Below are 17,350 nucleotides of genomic sequence, written 5' to 3' on the forward strand. Positions count from 1 at the left end.
AGACCGTGGGCTTCGTAATACTATACGTAAGGCAGTTAAATCTAAATAGTTTATGCTCTTCCATGAAAATATCTTTATAATATCAATACTGTGTTGCGGTATTAAAACCAAATACGTGGATAAACGCCTTGTTAGGCGACTCGATGTTGTGAGTAATATAGGCAAGGAGGAGCTGTGCTTAAAACCAAATACGCCAAAGGCTACAGGCGTCGGGATCCGCGAGGTAGAAAGATACTTGTGGAAGGATGAAACTAAATAGAAAAGCAGGCTAGATGCTATGTATATACCTATATGTCTAGATACCAGTACAACTGGTCCTCCCACTGAGCTGTCGCATCAACCGCCCAGGCTTAACCACTCAAACATGGCGGTCAGGATTGAGTACTTAGGTATGCGCAAGCGATCACAGCCACCGTTATTATATCGTATTAACCTCGTTTAGGAAACGCCGGCGAGGACTTCCATGGACTCACGTACCAGTCGTACAAGGCGGTATTCGGACTCCTTCGGGAGCAAGACCGCAACTTCATCTCTGGTCATGTGTTCGTCTCCCCGGGCGTGTTCGAACAGAACACCTTCAAAACCTCGACTATTATCTAAGTTCTCGAAAACTTATGATATGAGCGAGTATAGGCGAGTATACTCGAGAATCGTAGCCCCTTGTACCAGGCGGGTGTGCGATTTACTGCAAGGAGCGCGAGCCGTGCCGAAGTGCTACTGTGGCGGCGCAACCCCGACACTGGTGCGAGCCGAACCCTTCCTCGCCGTGACCTCAATCTCCACCTTCATGGCCTCCTCCATGAGCCCCGCGGCGATCATGGTGGCCGCCGAAGTACCTCTGCAGGACGTCCCAGCACTTGGGGAAATCGGCACGGTCCGGGAATATGTACCGGACCCGGACGATCTCGTCCATGGTGGCGCCGGCCTCGGCGAGCGCGGCCGCGATATTCTTGAGGCATTGCTCCGCCTGCTCTGCGGGGTCCGGGGAGATCGTCCCGGACTTGTAATCGTAACTAACCGGAGGGACGTGAGCAAGAGGTAGGTGCTTTATTCACCTTTACTGACACAAGCTTTGGATAACATTTACCCAGTGCAGCCCGAAACGAATACCCACTCGCCCGTTACCACGGCGCGGGAGTAACCGATTTGGGCCTCGAAGGACGAACCGGAACTAACGAGTGTTCGTTCCATGGTTTCTTTGAAGTAATGTATATGATAGATTACCACGTTGGTTGTTTGGGAGGTTCAATACAGAATACACAATACTTCGCAAGTATGAGCTTTCGCAGATTACATGTCGTCAAAATTGCTGGCCAGTGAGTCACCCAAGTCACCCATGCCTTCTCTTAGTGCGACGCCGGCTCAGCTTAATCCATTTTCCGGAGTACCCGTTCTCAATAGAAGGGACTGGATAATATCCTGTGGAGTTTTGCTCAGCCGAGTATCGCACTTCGTAAGTATCTTTTAGTTTGTTCTGCCTACATATCATCCTAACTTTTGGCATGCTGCTAGCTAGCATGCATCTAGCGCATCTAGCGACATGTTTCCAACTCGCGCTCCGGCCGGCTATGTCCGTTGCGTGTGTAGGTGACCCCGAAAATCCCGGCGACAAGTAGTGGGTATACCGGACGACCCCTAACCCATATTCCGTTCAGGCACTCCCGGTTTGCAACCTCCAGAAAACCTAGCCATCTCGATCAAAGCAATTACAACCCACCAGGTGAAACCTTACGGTTTGTTGTTCTTCTGCTTGTACTGAACAAATCTCGACAGATTCATGGTTGTCTCGTCGGCGCGCGCCCGCAACTCAGTCTGGGCTCTCTTGTCAACTTTCTTCGTAGCGGCTTTGATTTTGGGTATAGCCTCCTCGAAATGTTTCAGGAAGCCGATCTGCCAAAACACTTCTTTGTCGCAGGCATAAGACTCGTCACCGTAAATGTCAAATAGCTGATTGAGCGCCTCCACACCATCGGCGAGCGGTGTTGACTCGGGCAAACCGGCAACAACAGTAAGGAGGAATACACCAATCTCGCGGTTCAGATCGATGGGCGCCGGGTCAAGCGCTAACTGGCCCAGAACGCCCAAACACTTTACTCCGAGATTTTGGAACGAGTCTTCCTCGTCCTCAGCTGGCAGATTCTTGGACGCATGGTATAGAGAGATGAACTTTTGGTGTTCACCGCCTTGCAACGGTGTATCCTGGCGCAGTGAACGCGCAATGGCCCACGCGAGACTGGTAACAATGGTGGCAAGTCCGACGTCGGAAGTGTCGCTTGCCAGAACATATGCTACAGTTTCCTTCCAGATTATCTGAGCGATGGGTGCCCAGGCTTTCTGAATGGCAGCGTTTGAGTCTTCGCTGAAGTCGAGGCAAGATACCGTCCAGGCTATGTTGTTTAGTGCGGTGAGTGCGTGGGTACGTATGAGTGATGTTGTCTCTTCCGTGCTTTGGGTTGAGTGTGCCGTCTTGATGATTTGGGGTATCGCCTTGTGCATGAGTAGCTTCAGTGTTGGTAGGTCATCGATACCAGAAACCTCGTTGAGACCGTCGTCTGCGCCTGTGACCAGGCCCATATCCGCTTCGATCTCGTCATCATCCATCTCATCCTCTCCGCCCTCGCCGTCTTCGTCATTGTCATCGTCATCGTCATCAGCGTCCATGTCCATATCGGCGTCCTTTTCATCAAGACCCTAGACATCGTCGATATCTGCCTCTCTCCCTTTCACAAGGGACTCCTGTATGCTGGTGCCGATCGATGCGATTATTTCCAGAGCCAGTTGCAAAATCTCAACGGTATCACTGTCGCCAGTACCATTTGTCTGGTTTCCTTGTGGGGATTCGAGCGCGTCGCTGAGAGCAGGTATCAAAGTGGCATCGCTGGACTTTTCTCTGCCAGGGTTTGCGTCGTCCCATTGCATTGTCGAGAAGACGTTGTGCAAGCTTCCGCAGGCCAAAACAGCACGTAAGCCTCTGCCAGACTTGAACGTAATCAAATGCTTGAAGCACTTGGTCTCATCGTCCCCTAAAATTCGCTCGACAAATTGGCGATTATCCTCGGAGAGCGTCATCATGCAGGACAAAGCGCCGTTCACGACGTCGATAGTCGTCGCATCACACGAAATGAGCGTGAACAAAAACTTCAGCACCGCATCATTTGCTGATACTGCCACGAAGATGTCATCATGAGCTTCTACGAGGCCAATCAGGATAACACAAAGAGCCTCGGCAATGTTCCACATCAGGGTCTGCTCGGCCTTAGAAGCCTTGTTGAAATTGGCAACATTAGGACCGGTCAAGGTCTCAGTTATCTACGGCCGTGTTAGTATCCGCACTTCAAAACAACGGAGTGTATAAGATCTGAATATACCTTTTGTGCAGCATGCTCGATGGCTGTCACTACATCCACACGGAATAGGTGGACACAGAAATCCGCCTCTTCCTTTTGGGTGAGAAGCTTGAGGATTTCCCAGCCGGCGGCACGGCTTTCCAAGCTTACATCGGTCAAGGTCTCGGTGAGAACAATGTGGACGACTTGTTCTCGCAACAGCAATTTCCGGCACTTGGTGTCCTGGATGATGTTGGCAATGGCACCGGCAGCTTCAGTCCGCTTGGAGGGCTCGGCGCTTTGCAGGTTCTTGACGACTGGCAGGATGCTGCTCTCTCTCAGGGCAGCCAATTCTGGGTCTGTCGGCGGCTTGACGGGTTTAGCGATCGGATCAGACCGTTGGCCCCCCTTGCCCCTGTTTCGCCTTGACTTTCCCATGATGCTCTAACGGAGTAGTGGCCCTTGGTGTCGTGAATGAGGGTCTGATGGGGTATCTCTGCTGCGGTCAGGCTAAGCAGCTGTCTTGTTGCTTTTTTGTAAAAGATTGACAATGCTGCCCAAAAAATTGATCAAGATCCCATCAGGTCGATCAGACTCAAATTTTTGATTTCTTTCCAACCGTTTATTATCATCAGCCTTGGACGGTAATCGGTTCTAACGGTTGGTGACGAGAGTGGGGACCTCGAGCGTTCAGTGGTTCACTCCATCTGCAGGGTCCTGGGGCCTCACGGGAAACAATTGAAGTCTCCGGTACTACTTCGTAGAGACAGACTCAATCCAAGCTGGCCTACATGTAAGCAATCACCTACGGACATGTTCACCTGATCACTGGCTATTCAATTGAGCTACCGAGGAACATTCTATGAAGCCGAATCTGTAGTCGGAGATAACTCAATGGAAACAATTGCCTCCGTTTCAGCACCGAATGTTGTACTACCAAGAGTTTATAGGCTTGTACCCGATACGTCACAACTCCAGTTACAGGGGCTACTGTGGTTTTAAGGATCCCCATAGCGCAAGCACACCACCCAGCACTGACAGGGAGCCAAGCCCATTAAAGTATCGCAGTTCAATGTAATCTGGCCAGGGTCGGGCAGACGAACCGCCAAGTACTTACGTAGCAACCACCTACTACAAACCTACTTTTATACTTAGCATCCTCCAACTGATGAGCTCGAGCTGACAGTCCCAATACCCCTCCATGATCCCAGGTCTACGACCATCGACCTAAACTGACAAAGCCTCTACTGGCGCGATAGCTACGACTCGAGCCGCCTGCTTTCAACCGTCGCTGACACGCCACCACCGCACCCATACAGCTATGATTTGCCCATCAGTCCGATGTCAATAATCCAGTGTTTCCCAAGACAATAAAACCTCTCGTCTGCTTTTTCCCCGAGAGACTCTCTGCGAGAATGTCTTTGTGGGGGAACATGCGCGGCTTCTTCCTTAGCGACGACGAACTTGGGAAGAAGGACGACGATCACAAGCATGCGCCTAGAAATGGCAGTTTGCGCCAACAAACCTGGGCTCCTGCTCGTGTGCCGCCGCGGCGATTCCTAAAGCGCATCCTTCTCGTCTTCGGCGCGGCCATCCTCACCTACCTATTTATACACAACATACCGACCGACATTGGCCCAAGGCAGTCACTCCGTCCGTCATACGGCCAGACTGCCCCTCCAGGCTATCCAGTCCGTGGACGCCCTCCCCCTAATGCGAGCCCGAAACAGACTACAGAGGAGGAAGCTTTGTCGCCCCACGAACCACCTCAGAGAACCTACAATGCGCCGCCAAAATTCCTCGAGTTGGCATCGACACTTCGTGCTATCAGTGCGACTCGTGGGTCATTGCTGGTAAACCGAAATGTGCTCTTTGCCGCGTCGAGCCTGAAGAGTGCTGCGTCGATTCTTCCAGTGGCTTGCCAGATGGGCACGGAATTAAGGAATTACGTCCATTTTGCACTAATGAGCCGAAACGGGATTTCTACAGAAGACCTGCTGAACCTGAATGGCATTGATGAAAACTGCCACATCATAATACATGGTACTGTACCCAATACGTCTTGTAACTGTATGTTGAGCCTTAAAACCGCTAACCCCTATGCCAGATGCTCGTCCAGAACATGCCCAGATCTCGACTGACGACCGAATGGAATCCAGCGTCTTTCGAGCTTTCTGTAAGTCGCAAGCTTTGAAATGTCTACGTCTCGGCTATCTAACAATGGCTTGCATAGATCACATCAACACATATATGCATCCTCAAGCTATCTTTATCGATGCTAGTGAGCAAGAGGAGCGCTTTTTTCGACAAGGTGCCAGAGCGCAAGCTAAGGCGTCTGGTAATACCCTCATCGAGTTGCCAATCGACTCTGCGAAGGACCTGATGTGGTTGACTAAGCTGGATAGCGCCTCGCTGCATAGTAAGAGATCCTGCTGTCCCTATTCGTGCCTATCTTGTGCTAAATTTCACTTAGTGTGGGATAAAATTCATATAGATATTCTGGTTCATGCTATCCCAGGGGCATCAGGCAGCCTTATCAGGCTGCTGAGGTCCTTGGGCAGGGCTGATTTTGCCGCAGGTACAATCCCTCATCTGACCATCGAACTGCCACATGATATCGACCCCCCTACGAAACGGTTCCTGGAGACTTTCAAGTGGCCACCAGCGCACGTTTACAACCCGAACAACGCGCGGTATCTGTCGCTCAGGCATCGGATACCATATCAGCGGATGACGGAAGAAGAAAGCTCGTTTCGTTTCCTCGAGTCATTCTGGCCAGCTGACCCTCACACGTCTCATATCCTGGTACTCTCCCCACAAGTCGAGCTCTCGCCCCAGTTCTTCCATTGTGAGTGATCGTCATTCCGGTTTGAGAGTTATCGTACTGATAAACATCCAGATTGCGATATTCTCTCATGGAGTATAGATACTCGACGGCTTCGAACGTGCAAAAATGGGGTGCCCGCATACTCGGCATCAGCCTAGAGCAGCCGCTGAAGATGATTGGGGGCAACGACAAATTTGTTTCGCCTTCCAGTGGCGAAAAAGACGCGGACGATGACTCAACGTCATTCCTCTGGCAAGCGCCCACCAGCAGTGCGATGCTGTTCCTGGGCGAAAGGTGGATAGAACTGCACGACTTCGTCTCGAGAACTCTCGAAGCCCAACACAGCCTTGATCATACTCCGGCGCTCTTGTCGGAAAAGCTGGCTAGCACACAGCATCCATCTTGGCTAGAACACGCCTTGAGATTGTCGCGGCTGCGTGGATACTGGACGATATATCCGGGAGAGAAGGCCGCAAAGAATCTGGCGACTGTCCACGGAGAGTTGCATCATTTGCCTGAAGAGTATGCAGATGTGGAGCCGAAAGACCCGGCACTGTCTGACGATGCATCTGAGGCTGAAATCGATGCGGCTATAGAGAAGTACAAAGGTGGAGTCGAAATCACCTTGGCGCCCCCTGTATCGCTGTTGCAAAGCTTACCACATGACGGTGTGCTATTCTCGTTTGCAAGTTTGCCATTGCTATCGTGGGACGGCCAGAGGACGGATGCCCAAGGTATAGACGCCCATGCTCTCGAATATTCTTCTATATTCAAAAAGGAGGTGGGGAAATGTGTAGGCAAGGCGACCGAAAAAGTAGTAGTCAGCCTTACGACAGAAGACCTGTTCTGCGAGACAGATTAGGCGTGACATGGCAAAGCACATTGACCAATGCAGTGTTTCTGCTTGGAGCTCCTTTGAGAGACTGGTAACGGGCGAGAGAACGTCGGGGGCGCTTACTTGGTGATTGACTTTATATACCCGGATTATTGGGAGGGAATCCAAGCGTTTATTTCCGTCAAACTGAGGCCTTCGATTTTGGACTACGCTGTGACTGATTCAAGTAGAACCATTATTCATCTACCTGAACTTTGGTGATTATCAATAGAACTACACAAGTACCAATAATAGACAAGGCTACTAGTGACATGATCTGTAGAGTATTAGCAGCGTGGCCCCTTTTTGACTCGCCTATTCGTGAGTGAAAACTTACAGTCTGGGTGATCCATCCAGATTGCACAATAGCGGTCCTGTTCGCGTATTTGTTTACTGTTTCTGGAAGGTCGTCAACAGTCTGCAATAACCCGGGGCATGGAGGATGAATGTACGAACTCGTGTAGTTACCAAAGCCCACCATTAGACATGCGAAGGCAAGGATCCAGAAGATGATGCCAAGCGGTTTCGCTATGCGCAACTCTAGGGCAGAAGGCTGCGAGCGCAGATGAAACGACACCACTATAGCCACTGATAGGATGGCCATGTAGATGGAAAGCCGGAGGTAGGACAAGAAAGCTTTGGGGCGAGGGTCAGCAACTTGTCGATTTGCGAGTCAGTGGCACTGGAATTCAATTGGGAATATACGTACTTCTCTCGTTAGCGCAGTGATCTCGTGCATCGCTGCTCTCGTTCTCCAGAAGCAAGGGACCTAGGAACGGCCAGGACCAGAAAGGGTTTTCACTCGGTCTAGAAGATGTGGTAGGTAGGTGTGAGCCTCTCTCTATCTACGGCCTCGAGATGGCGCATGGGACGTTATATCAATCAATAAATGGACGGACGTACACAAGATCTCGGGGGTACTCGATAGGCTTCCCTAGTTTCGATGGTGAGAGTGCACCACCACAGCATCGAGAGGGACGTGACGTCGTGCCATCCTCATCTGCATTGCCGTCCTGCCACGAAACGCGTTGCATCGTCTTTTCAAACAAACTGGAAGGAAAACCCGACCGAGTTTTTCTCCTTCTTCTTGAGAGTGCGTAGCAGGAAATATAGCAGGCGGGAAAACGAGAGAGAGAAAAAAAGAGAAACGACAAAGCCAAGACGAATGTCAATTGGAAATAAGACGACACGACACGCTGTTCAAGGGCGAGCCGATGTCAGGATCTCGAGGCTTTGTACAAATGTGGAAGGCCGCGAGTGGTTCAAGAACGGCACGGCAGCGTCCAGTAAAACGCGGGGCCAGGACAGGCAGGCGACAGGGAAGCGCACCGACGCTGCTGTGGCGCCCAATCCCCTCACTCCATGCCGCAGCTAACCAAAACACCATCCCGACAGGCTATTTCCCTCCAGCACCAAGCCGAATCTCACCACCCCCTCCGAGTCCGGAAGGGACTTTGCCTGCACACGCTAACTGGCAACACGCGGTATGCATCATGAACAACGTGAAACAGCCAGCCAGTAGCGGTGAGCTCTTGAGGCATTGATCTTGGCTAGCACTGCAGTCTGCAGCCTCCGACAGCAAACCACCCATTGAAGAGGTTAGGTTTGGTGGGGCGTTGGCCTGCTGGGAGATCCCCAGGTGCAGATGCCGCCGAACTAAGCCGTATATCGTCAATGGCGGAGGGTTGTCCTACACAAGGTAGGTATGTGTATCATGCATCGAGGTATATAATAATCAGACCAGGCTTACTGCAGATATGTGAGGAGTCATACCAGTTCCTTCTCTTCGTTCATCTCTGATTTTCTTGTGCATCTACTTCGTTCGTCCTGTCTAGCAAGCCCTGGAACGCTAGAATCTTCCTTACTTTCGCCTGACGATATTGCAGCTGGGAATTACTTTGGCCCCGCAGGTTTACACGGGATTGTCGCGTCACTTGGGCTGCTGTTCCTCCCAGCTGCGAACGAACAGAGTTCGTCCAAACAGAGAGAAAAGGAGAATGTCAAATCCGAGACCGACGAATTCCCACGGGAGAGGAGATGGGAGGCGAGAAGATCCTGCCGAAGCCGTTGCATCGTCCTGGACCCCCTCTTTCCGAGCCGCATCTCCACTTGCCCATGAAATTCTGGCGCATGATCTGGCCGAAGACCGCGAGGCCGGCATAGTCGCCGAGCAGTCAGGCTCTAACGACTCGGAAGATGTCGGAGCCAACCCACCAACTCTATACCGGCAACCCGCCGGCATGACATATGGCGATCGTCGGCCGGTTATGCTGCCGGAGCCGGTGGACGGGCCGGTACTTACCAGGATCGAGAAGAAGCAGTCCCGAAACGAAGAACAGGCTCTTCTGAGAGACAACCATCTTCTAGGACCGGATCATCCACCGGATGAGAACCCCGGTCTGTTCACTCGTGTCTATCAACGCCTTTTCAGCGACACACAACCTCGAGCACGGGTGGCGGAGCAGCAGGCATCGGGGTTCCCAGGAGTAGGGCCGTCCGAGACCTCGCCGCTTTTGACAGGAAGTACCACTCCTGGACAGGATCCCAGTGGTGGGCATTTCAACGAGCAATGGGAAATTGCTGTGGCATCGGGTAAGATACACACTACGTGGCAGAGGGAAGCCAAGACGATTACGCTCTATTCTCTCCCTTTGATTGTCACATTCGTTTTGCAGTATAGTATCACCATATCGGGCATCTTTAGCGTAGGACACATCGGAAAGATTGAGCTTGGTGCAGTGAGCCGTAAGCATGATGTCCCTCATCCCCCTATCAGTGTGCAGTCGCTGACAACGTTTATAGTTGCTACCATGACGTCGAACATTACCGTGAGTAACATTGCGAACTATGCCTCAATCTTCCAGGGAGAAAAATATAGACCTTTTAGGAATAAATGCCTTTATGGAGCCTAGCTGCTGACTCTCAATACTGCAGTGCTATGCCCCTTTCCAGGGTCTTACGACAAGCCTGGATACGCTCTGCAGTCAGGCCTACGGATCCGGACACAAGCATCTAATCGGTCTTCAGTTCCAACGGATGATCTACTTCTTGTGGGCGCTCACGCTACCCGTTGCTGTCGTCTGGTTCTTCGCCGAGGATATCCTGCTCCTAATCATTCCCGACCCACGCTCTGCCGAGCTGGCTGGATTATATCTCCGAATTACGATTGCGGGCATACCTGGGTTCTGTGCGCTCGAATGCGGAAAGCGTTTCGTCCAATCTCAGGGGCTTTTCCACGTAACCACCTACGTGCTGGTCATCGCAGCGCCTCTCAATGTCTTGATGCAATGGCTGTTTGTGTGGAAGTTTGACTGGGGGTTCAAAGGAGCACCCATTGCTGTTGTGGTCACCCAGAACTTGATGCCGGTGCTCCTATTTCTATACGTCAGATTCGGTGCTGGAATGCAGTGCTGGGGCGGATTTAGCAAACGAGCTTTGACAAATTGGGGTTAGTTTATGCTCCTTCTTCACGGACACACCATGCCGGTTGAGCTGACCACAGTCGCGTGCTGTAGGGCCTATGATCAAGCTGGCTCTGCCTGGTATGATCATGGTTCTGGCGGAATGGTTTGCTTTTGAAATCCTGACTCTGGCCAGCAGCCAGTTCGGTACGTCGTACCTGGCTGCGCAAAGTTGCCTGATGACTTTGACTTCGACCACCTTCCAGGTACCATTCCCCTTGTCCATCGCTGCCTCGACTCGCCTCGCCAATCTTATTGGAGCCAAATTGGTCGATGCCGCCAAAACCTCGGCCAAGGTGGCTTTCTTCGGTGCCCTTTTGGTCGCGCTCTTCAACGTGACCCTGCTGTCGAGCCTTCGATACAAGATCCCTCTGCTATTCACCTCGGATCAAGAGGTCATTGAACTGGTGGCGACCATCATGCCACTCGTGGCTATCATGCAGCTCTTCGACGGCATGGCCGCTATGGCCCATGGCCTGCTGCGAGGTATCGGCCGTCAGCATTTCGGGGGCTACGCCAACCTGCTGTCTTACTACCTGGTAGCGCTGCCGATTTCGTTTGGTTTAGCATTCGGGCTAGACTGGCGTTTGGAGGGACTCTGGATTGGAGTCACGATCGGACTTATCATGTAAGTGCCTGTGCTAAGTGCCTGTGCTACTGGTTCATTGCTATAGTTTTTTCTTTGATATATATAGCAAGGAACATGCTAACCTGATCATAACAGCGTGGCCACTGTCGAGTATTGGTATATCTGGAGAAGCGATTGGGACCAATCCGTTCGCGAGGCCGAGGACCGAAACGCCAGTGCTTAGAATGGGCGGCGAGGCCTTTGTCAGTCATGATGACGCAGGAGGTAGGGTCGGAACGTTATTTTATTTGAGTAATGAAGTGCTACCTAGGATGGTGGTATAGGAGGGGCATCAACCTAGCATCTTACGTTTTGGATACATAAGCGAGCGCGGAGCGATTCACGATGGCCACATTATTGAATTCAGTTACACTGCTTGATTATGCCTACCCGCTTAGTTAATCCTCTCAGTAAATCCAGACGTCAGAACTGGCGCACAATATGCCGCTTCAGCGTGACTATGGTTGAGACTCGGGGAGTCCGGGGCATAGGAACGGGGATTCATAGCAACGGGAATCGGGCATCGGAACCCGAGTTTGGTGTGAAGGCCCCACTTGAGCCGATGGCGGTACCAACAGCAGGAGCACTTTAGGTGGTAACATTTTACCTAATGTTAAGGAGTAACAACAATTCGCGGCAGTAACCGGTGCTGTACGGTGTATACCACAAGTACTGTAAGGAGGGTCCAGTGGAGAGTAATCGACCTAAATAGACCCAAATAGACCGTGGCAGGACCTCCTCGCTACTTGCCTCCCCCTGAAATTACCTAGAAGATGCTCATGTCAATGCTTGGCGGGGTCCTCTCCAAATTGAATTGCCCATTCATTGCCCCTCGCTGCTGCGATTCATGGGCGGGTCGGGTTAGTTTTAGTGTCGACGTTATTCACCGATTGACAATAAATTGCCGGAGCACATCTCGACCAGACATCAGACGAACTTCAAGTTGCGTTACTCTTGATTACCTACTGATAGTTTTGATCTTCATTTCTTTCGCCGGGACCAGTCAAAATGTCTACGACGACCACCACCACGACCGAAGCCACCCCCATAACGGCGGAAACCATTCTGCGCCTGTTTCCCGACATCGACACCACTTCGGCTGCGCTCGACGGCCACGATGAGGAGCAAATTCGCTTGATGGACGAGGTGTGCATCGTCCTCGACGAGAACGACCAGCCAATTGGAACTGCGAGCAAGAAGCTATGTATGTATAATAATATAAGAGCACTACTTTCCTTCAATTGCAGCAACAGCAGCCAAGTAGAGCTGTAGTAGCGTTCGAGCTGACAGGCTTTCTATTCGTTTCGCGACAGGCCACTTGATGACCAACATCGACAAGGGCCTGCTTCACCGCGCCTTCTCCGTCTTCCTGTTCGACGACCAGAACCGACTGCTCCTCCAGCAGCGTGCCTCGGAGAAGATCACCTTCCCCGACATGTGGACAAACACCTGCTGCTCGCACCCTCTGCACATTCCCAGCGAGACGGGCTCCACGCTGCCCGAGTCCGTCGAAGGCGTCAAGAACGCGGCGCAACGCAAGCTGGACCACGAGCTGGGCATCAAGAAGGAGCAGGTCCCGCTCGACAAGTTCCGCTTCTTGACGCGGATTCACTACAAGGCCCCGAGCGACGGCAAGTGGGGTGAACACGAGAGTATGTTGGCCTCATTCTAAAGCAATGTCGGATGGTGATTATCTGTGTGACTAACCCTTTTTTCGCACTGCACAGTCGATTACATCCTGTTCATCAAGGCCAACGTCGACTTGAACCCCAACAAGAACGAGGTCCAGGACACCAAGTACGTGTCGCCTGCCGAGCTCAAGATGCTGTTTGCCGATCCCAAGCTCAAGTTCACGCCGTGGTTCAAGCTGATCTGCGAATCGATGCTCTTTGAGTGGTGGGAGAGCCTCGACTCTGGACTGGAGAAGTACGAGAACGAGCAGCAAATCCGACGCATGTGAGAAGCACGCACGTCTTACCTCACATAATGCTGTGTAGCAATCACGGTTGGCAGGGCTGGATGTTGCATTGGCTCAATAGGGGCCAACACAACATGCAATGACAGAAGGTGGGGTCCCAACAAGAACGGGGGGACGTGGAGTTGCTTTTTTTGGTTGTGACTTGGTTTGAACAGCAGCCATGCTTTCTTTTTCTTTCCTCCAAGATATCCGATTCTCATATAAACTCGGGCGAGGAGTCGCCCTTTCCTGGGGAGCGCACCGGCATAAATCTAATCCTCAATTTCCTCCCTTGGCAGAACTTACTTTTTGTCTGTGTCTGGCAGCCTGTGGCCCCGTCAGCCCGACGAACTGGAGTGACCCTCGGCACATTGGGACGCCAACATGACAGGCTTATCCAGGAGCTCGGCATGGAATGTGCACTATCAAGCTCCCAAACAATCAAGCCGGTAGCGCGATAAGGCGACGAAAACCGAAGCTTTCCCCAAAATCCTGATGGTGTAGGCCAACGGGAGACAGCAAGGCGGGCATCAGCTGATCCGACTACATGCAGTTTGCATACTGGGCGACCAGCTTGATGCCGGCCATTGGCTACTCTCACCTTGATATGTACCACATTAGTTGAGCTCTATCAACCCCACTCTCGGCGATCACTACCAGCTGCGAGTAGGCCTAGCTGCAGAACCGAATACATCCCCGCCACGCAAACTGAACACCCCATCGCTTAACCCCCAAGCAGCCAAGCCGAGCAATGATACTCATCTACCGCATCAGTCGAGAGGCGGACACTCGCCCTGTCCCCACAGCCAATGATAAGCTTGGCAGTATGTAAAACGCATCATAATTACTCTCTTGTTGTCTCCCGGATGACCCAATGACTGGCGGGCTCAATGAGACAAGGAGAGTCCCGAGCCGCCGTGTCCGATGTACATGCCTCTCTGTACGTATGTGCCAGTGTACAACGTATCGGGTCACAGCCTACCGTCTTACACGATGCCGCATCCTCCGCCTTCGCCCATACACAACACAATGAAACTGTGATGTAGGCTTGCTGCAGCCATCCCACGCGGGCCATCTTTTGAGTGAAAGCATCCTTGTTAACTCAACAGACCTTGGGCTTTGTCTCTCTTCCGGCGTTAAAGAACCCCCCATACGCCACTTTAGAGGCTCTTCTCTGGTTCCCCTCTTCTTCATCCACTGGAAATAGTCAACAGCTGCTTGTTTGCTAATCTATCCGGTTGCGATACACGACTGACTTTCAAGGCTGCCAGGAGATACAAGAAAATATTATACTTGGGATTGCTCTTGCAATATACCTTGGTACTAACCCCATTCTATCAGGGTGTACTGTAGATATATTCCCAAGACGCTCTTGGGCCTTTTCCTGTTGCTACTTGCATAACCTGAACTGTTCTCATTACCTCTCTTCCACTCCTCTTCATCCTCGACCCTGCTGTTGTCTGTTACCTTGCGTGCCCGTATAAGCAGACCATCATCTACGTACCTCACCTTATACTACAAGTTCGCATCTCGTCTGCCAGAGACTTCCACCCTTCACGTATAGTTATCAGACGTGACGGCCGAATTTTACAACATTGGCTATTCTCTCCAGCTTCCCTATCAAACCCAACCTCTTACCCGCTTGATACATTAAGTCTTAGAGACCCCTCCTCTGCTATCACACGGATATTCCCTAGAGGCTCACCCCGTCAAACACAAGATTGATGTCTGTTGACTTACGAAAAAGCCTTCACTGCCTGCGCCACCCGTCCCGATTCATGCCCGTCTCGAGAAGCCAGCTCTCTCGAGTCCACACGGGTGATAGTATACAGAATATATCAAGTACATCAAGTAGTAAACCGAGTAAGTCACTTATCGAGTGAGGGTCAGGATACCTTTGCGAGTATCCCTACTTTCTTCTCTGTATTATATCAGGCTAACACGACGAGGATCAGATAATAATCAAGTTTGAACAATTCAGAAGCACCAATACCCACAAGTGACCCAGAAAGTATAACGAAATCATGGCGCACTTGAAACACAATAACAGTACCAGCAATTCCACCATGACCACTACCACCACTACCGCCACCATCACTCCCAACAATACCCCCGCTAACAGCACCGTCATCGAGCTCAACCGACAGCCAGTCGTCCCGGTCCAACAGCGGTCTCTCGTCCCCGAGAAGTGGGGCGACCAGGTCCGCGCCATTGGCATCGCCGAGTACAAGGAGGCCGCCCTCTCGTTGGCGCAGGCCTTCTCCTCCGACGACCTGGCCCGGTACCTGGTCGACGCCGAAGGGGGCGGAAGCGGCGACGGCGACGAGACCCTCAAGTGGCGCCTCCATGTCGACATTATGAATTACATTGTCGCGGCGCACTGCTACAGCGGCGTGGTGACCACCATTGGGGCGGATTATGACGGGGTTGCTTTGTGGTGAGTAGAAACCGCTCTTCCCTTGCTTCTTTTACCTTTTCATTTCTATATTCTTTGTATGCAGAAAAAGATGTCCGCCTCTTTTGAGTCTGTGTTTCTCTAGTGTAGAGATGGTATGAGATAATGAGATTATGGGTAAATCTAAGCACCCCCTATTCATTCCGTCGAAGCCTATCCCCCCCACCCTGTCAAATATTCGCCAGTACCCATCTGCGTCTCACCCCTTTCACACGCCCTTTTCTTTTTCGTTATTAGTGTCACTTGCTATGATAATCAACGAAAGAAAACCTGCTGTTAAGCCCATGGTCTCTTCCCCTCGCTGCTTACTTACAACACACACATATGCCTCCATCTACACTATATATAGCCGCACTCTACTTTAGTTGGGGATTGCATGAAGTGCGTATGTACTTCAGTTACTTTGGTACACTTTGGCTGACATCGCCTTCTTCCCCGGCGAAAAAACAGGCTGCCTCCCGGCGGGACCATGGACGACTGGTGGACGACGCTGCGCAGCGGCATGTGGCGCCTCTACTGGCAGCTTTCGCCCGAGGGCCGCCGCCGCTACTACGGCGAGCTGCTGCCCCTGCTGCACGACACCAAGCACGACATCATGGGCGACCGCGACGACGACTGCTACTACCTCGTCTACCTGGGCACCAAGCCCAGCGGGCGCGGCCGGGGCTACGCAGCGAAGCTGATTGAGGATATGGCTGTGAAGGTGAGTAGTTCTCCTTCCTTTTCCTTCTTCCTTCCCTGTTTAGGCACTTTACTTTATCGCCCCCTCCCTCCCCCCTGACCTCCTCTGACGCCCAAAAACCCACTATATAGGCCGATGCCGAGAACCGAGCCATGTATCTCGAGTCCAGCTCGCTCAAGAACAATGCTTACTATGCCAAATTCGGCTTCGAGGTCAAGAAGGACATCTACATGGGCATGGACGAGTCGTGGTCGCCCTCGGACGAGACCACGCCGCCCCCGCCCGTCCGCATGTCCATCATGGTCCGCGAGCCTCAGCCGCAGCCGCAGCAGCATTCTTCTTCTCTTATTGCTCATCATGTCCCGTCGTCGCCGTCGGCATCGACCGGCACCAACAACAAGCAGCAGCTGAAGTCGGGCATCATGGCAGCCGCCGCGGCATCTGGTCATCACCACCATCACATTAACAAACAGATTGTCTGCGGTGGTGGGTTGACCCAGAGAGTGCAGTGATAAAGACGATGCTGTGCGGTATCGCCGCTGCTCGAAGCCCATCCGGGAACAGGGGGCGGGCAGTCTTTATGCTCAGATTGTTAATGAACTCACGATTTCAGTTTTGTCAAATGGGGCAGCTATGGTAGGTTACTAAATACTTTTCTTGCTTGCCTTTTCAAATCCATAAGGTATTGCAGCTAACCAGTTGGTTGCAGCTTGTTCTTCTCTTCGCACACTCGCTCTACCACTTGCTCGATAATGAGCTTTTATGACTGATGACATGTTTCGTTCCTGGGTTTTTGGAAATCTTGACTTTCTTGGGTACTTGGGCAAATTGTAGGTGGATAAAGAGGGGATGCAGCACCTGGCTTCGCGTCTTATCAGATTGTTACTTGCCGAAGCAGCTGCGTAGGATTTGCCAGTCTTTACCTAACGACGAGAAGGAAGAATAGGCTCTGAATGTGGTGCTCGTATATGAGGTATCATTAGTCAATTATTTCATATCTAGTCAGCTACTATGCCAACGCCACTCCTTATTCGAGTCTCTACCGCCCATCTGCTTGATGTGGCCTTCTCTGAGCCGCTGTGTTGCAGGGAGTGTCTTCGTCGTGGGGCCAAATCAACCCCTTACTGCGACACGGAATGA

General features: G+C 51.8%; 8 protein-coding genes across 8 annotated transcripts; 5 read left to right on the forward strand and 3 right to left on the reverse strand.

Annotated features, from left to right (window-relative positions):
- Positions 1-364: 364 nt before the first annotated feature.
- On the forward strand, positions 365-600 carry PG994_000433 (uncharacterized protein; the record flags this gene model as incomplete). Its single annotated transcript, XM_066851842.1, has 2 exons — positions 365-389; positions 443-600. 2 exons carry the CDS (start codon positions 365-367, stop codon positions 598-600), a joined length of 183 nt encoding a protein of 60 aa, XP_066722474.1.
- A 172-nt stretch (positions 601-772) lies between these two features.
- On the reverse strand, positions 773-1,191 carry PG994_000434 (uncharacterized protein; the record flags this gene model as incomplete). The annotated part of the gene is made up of 2 exons (XM_066851843.1): positions 773-1,013; positions 1,088-1,191. The coding sequence occupies 2 exons, from the start codon at positions 1,189-1,191 to the stop codon at positions 773-775; spliced, it is 345 nt and encodes a 114-aa protein (XP_066722475.1).
- A 537-nt stretch (positions 1,192-1,728) lies between these two features.
- Positions 1,729-3,764, reverse strand: PG994_000435 (uncharacterized protein; the record flags this gene model as incomplete). The annotated part of the gene is made up of 3 exons (XM_066851844.1): positions 1,729-2,691; positions 2,728-3,309; positions 3,369-3,764. The coding sequence occupies 3 exons, from the start codon at positions 3,762-3,764 to the stop codon at positions 1,729-1,731; spliced, it is 1,941 nt and encodes a 646-aa protein (XP_066722476.1).
- Positions 3,765-4,759: 995 nt separating this feature from the next.
- On the forward strand, positions 4,760-7,015 carry PG994_000436 (uncharacterized protein; the record flags this gene model as incomplete). Its single annotated transcript, XM_066851845.1, has 5 exons — positions 4,760-5,369; positions 5,434-5,502; positions 5,560-5,745; positions 5,800-6,178; positions 6,226-7,015. 5 exons carry the CDS (start codon positions 4,760-4,762, stop codon positions 7,013-7,015), a joined length of 2,034 nt encoding a protein of 677 aa, XP_066722477.1.
- Positions 7,016-7,223: 208 nt separating this feature from the next.
- PG994_000437 (uncharacterized protein) lies at positions 7,224-8,061 on the reverse strand (the record flags this gene model as incomplete). Its single annotated transcript, XM_066851846.1, has 3 exons — positions 7,224-7,663; positions 7,737-7,834; positions 7,931-8,061. 3 exons carry the CDS (start codon positions 8,059-8,061, stop codon positions 7,224-7,226), a joined length of 669 nt encoding a protein of 222 aa, XP_066722478.1.
- A 963-nt stretch (positions 8,062-9,024) lies between these two features.
- PG994_000438 (mate efflux family protein) lies at positions 9,025-11,300 on the forward strand (the record flags this gene model as incomplete). Its single annotated transcript, XM_066851847.1, has 5 exons — positions 9,025-9,772; positions 9,830-9,855; positions 9,962-10,475; positions 10,543-11,116; positions 11,213-11,300. 5 exons carry the CDS (start codon positions 9,025-9,027, stop codon positions 11,298-11,300), a joined length of 1,950 nt encoding a protein of 649 aa, XP_066722479.1.
- Positions 11,301-12,124: 824 nt separating this feature from the next.
- PG994_000439 (isopentenyl-diphosphate delta-isomerase) lies at positions 12,125-13,076 on the forward strand (the record flags this gene model as incomplete). Its single annotated transcript, XM_066851848.1, has 3 exons — positions 12,125-12,320; positions 12,430-12,768; positions 12,844-13,076. The coding sequence occupies 3 exons, from the start codon at positions 12,125-12,127 to the stop codon at positions 13,074-13,076; spliced, it is 768 nt and encodes a 255-aa protein (XP_066722480.1).
- Positions 13,077-15,139: 2,063 nt separating this feature from the next.
- Positions 15,140-16,722, forward strand: PG994_000440 (gcn5-related n-acetyltransferase-like protein; the record flags this gene model as incomplete). The annotated part of the gene is made up of 3 exons (XM_066851849.1): positions 15,140-15,510; positions 15,979-16,231; positions 16,342-16,722. 3 exons carry the CDS (start codon positions 15,140-15,142, stop codon positions 16,720-16,722), a joined length of 1,005 nt encoding a protein of 334 aa, XP_066722481.1.
- Between the last annotated feature and the right edge of the window lie 628 nt (positions 16,723-17,350).

The sequence above is a fragment of the Apiospora phragmitis genome (assembly GCF_038363925.1).
Source record: "Apiospora phragmitis strain CBS 135458 chromosome Unknown utg000001l:1.0-2902119.0:1.0-2906034.0, whole genome shotgun sequence".
NCBI lineage: Eukaryota > Fungi > Ascomycota > Sordariomycetes > Amphisphaeriales > Apiosporaceae > Apiospora > Apiospora phragmitis.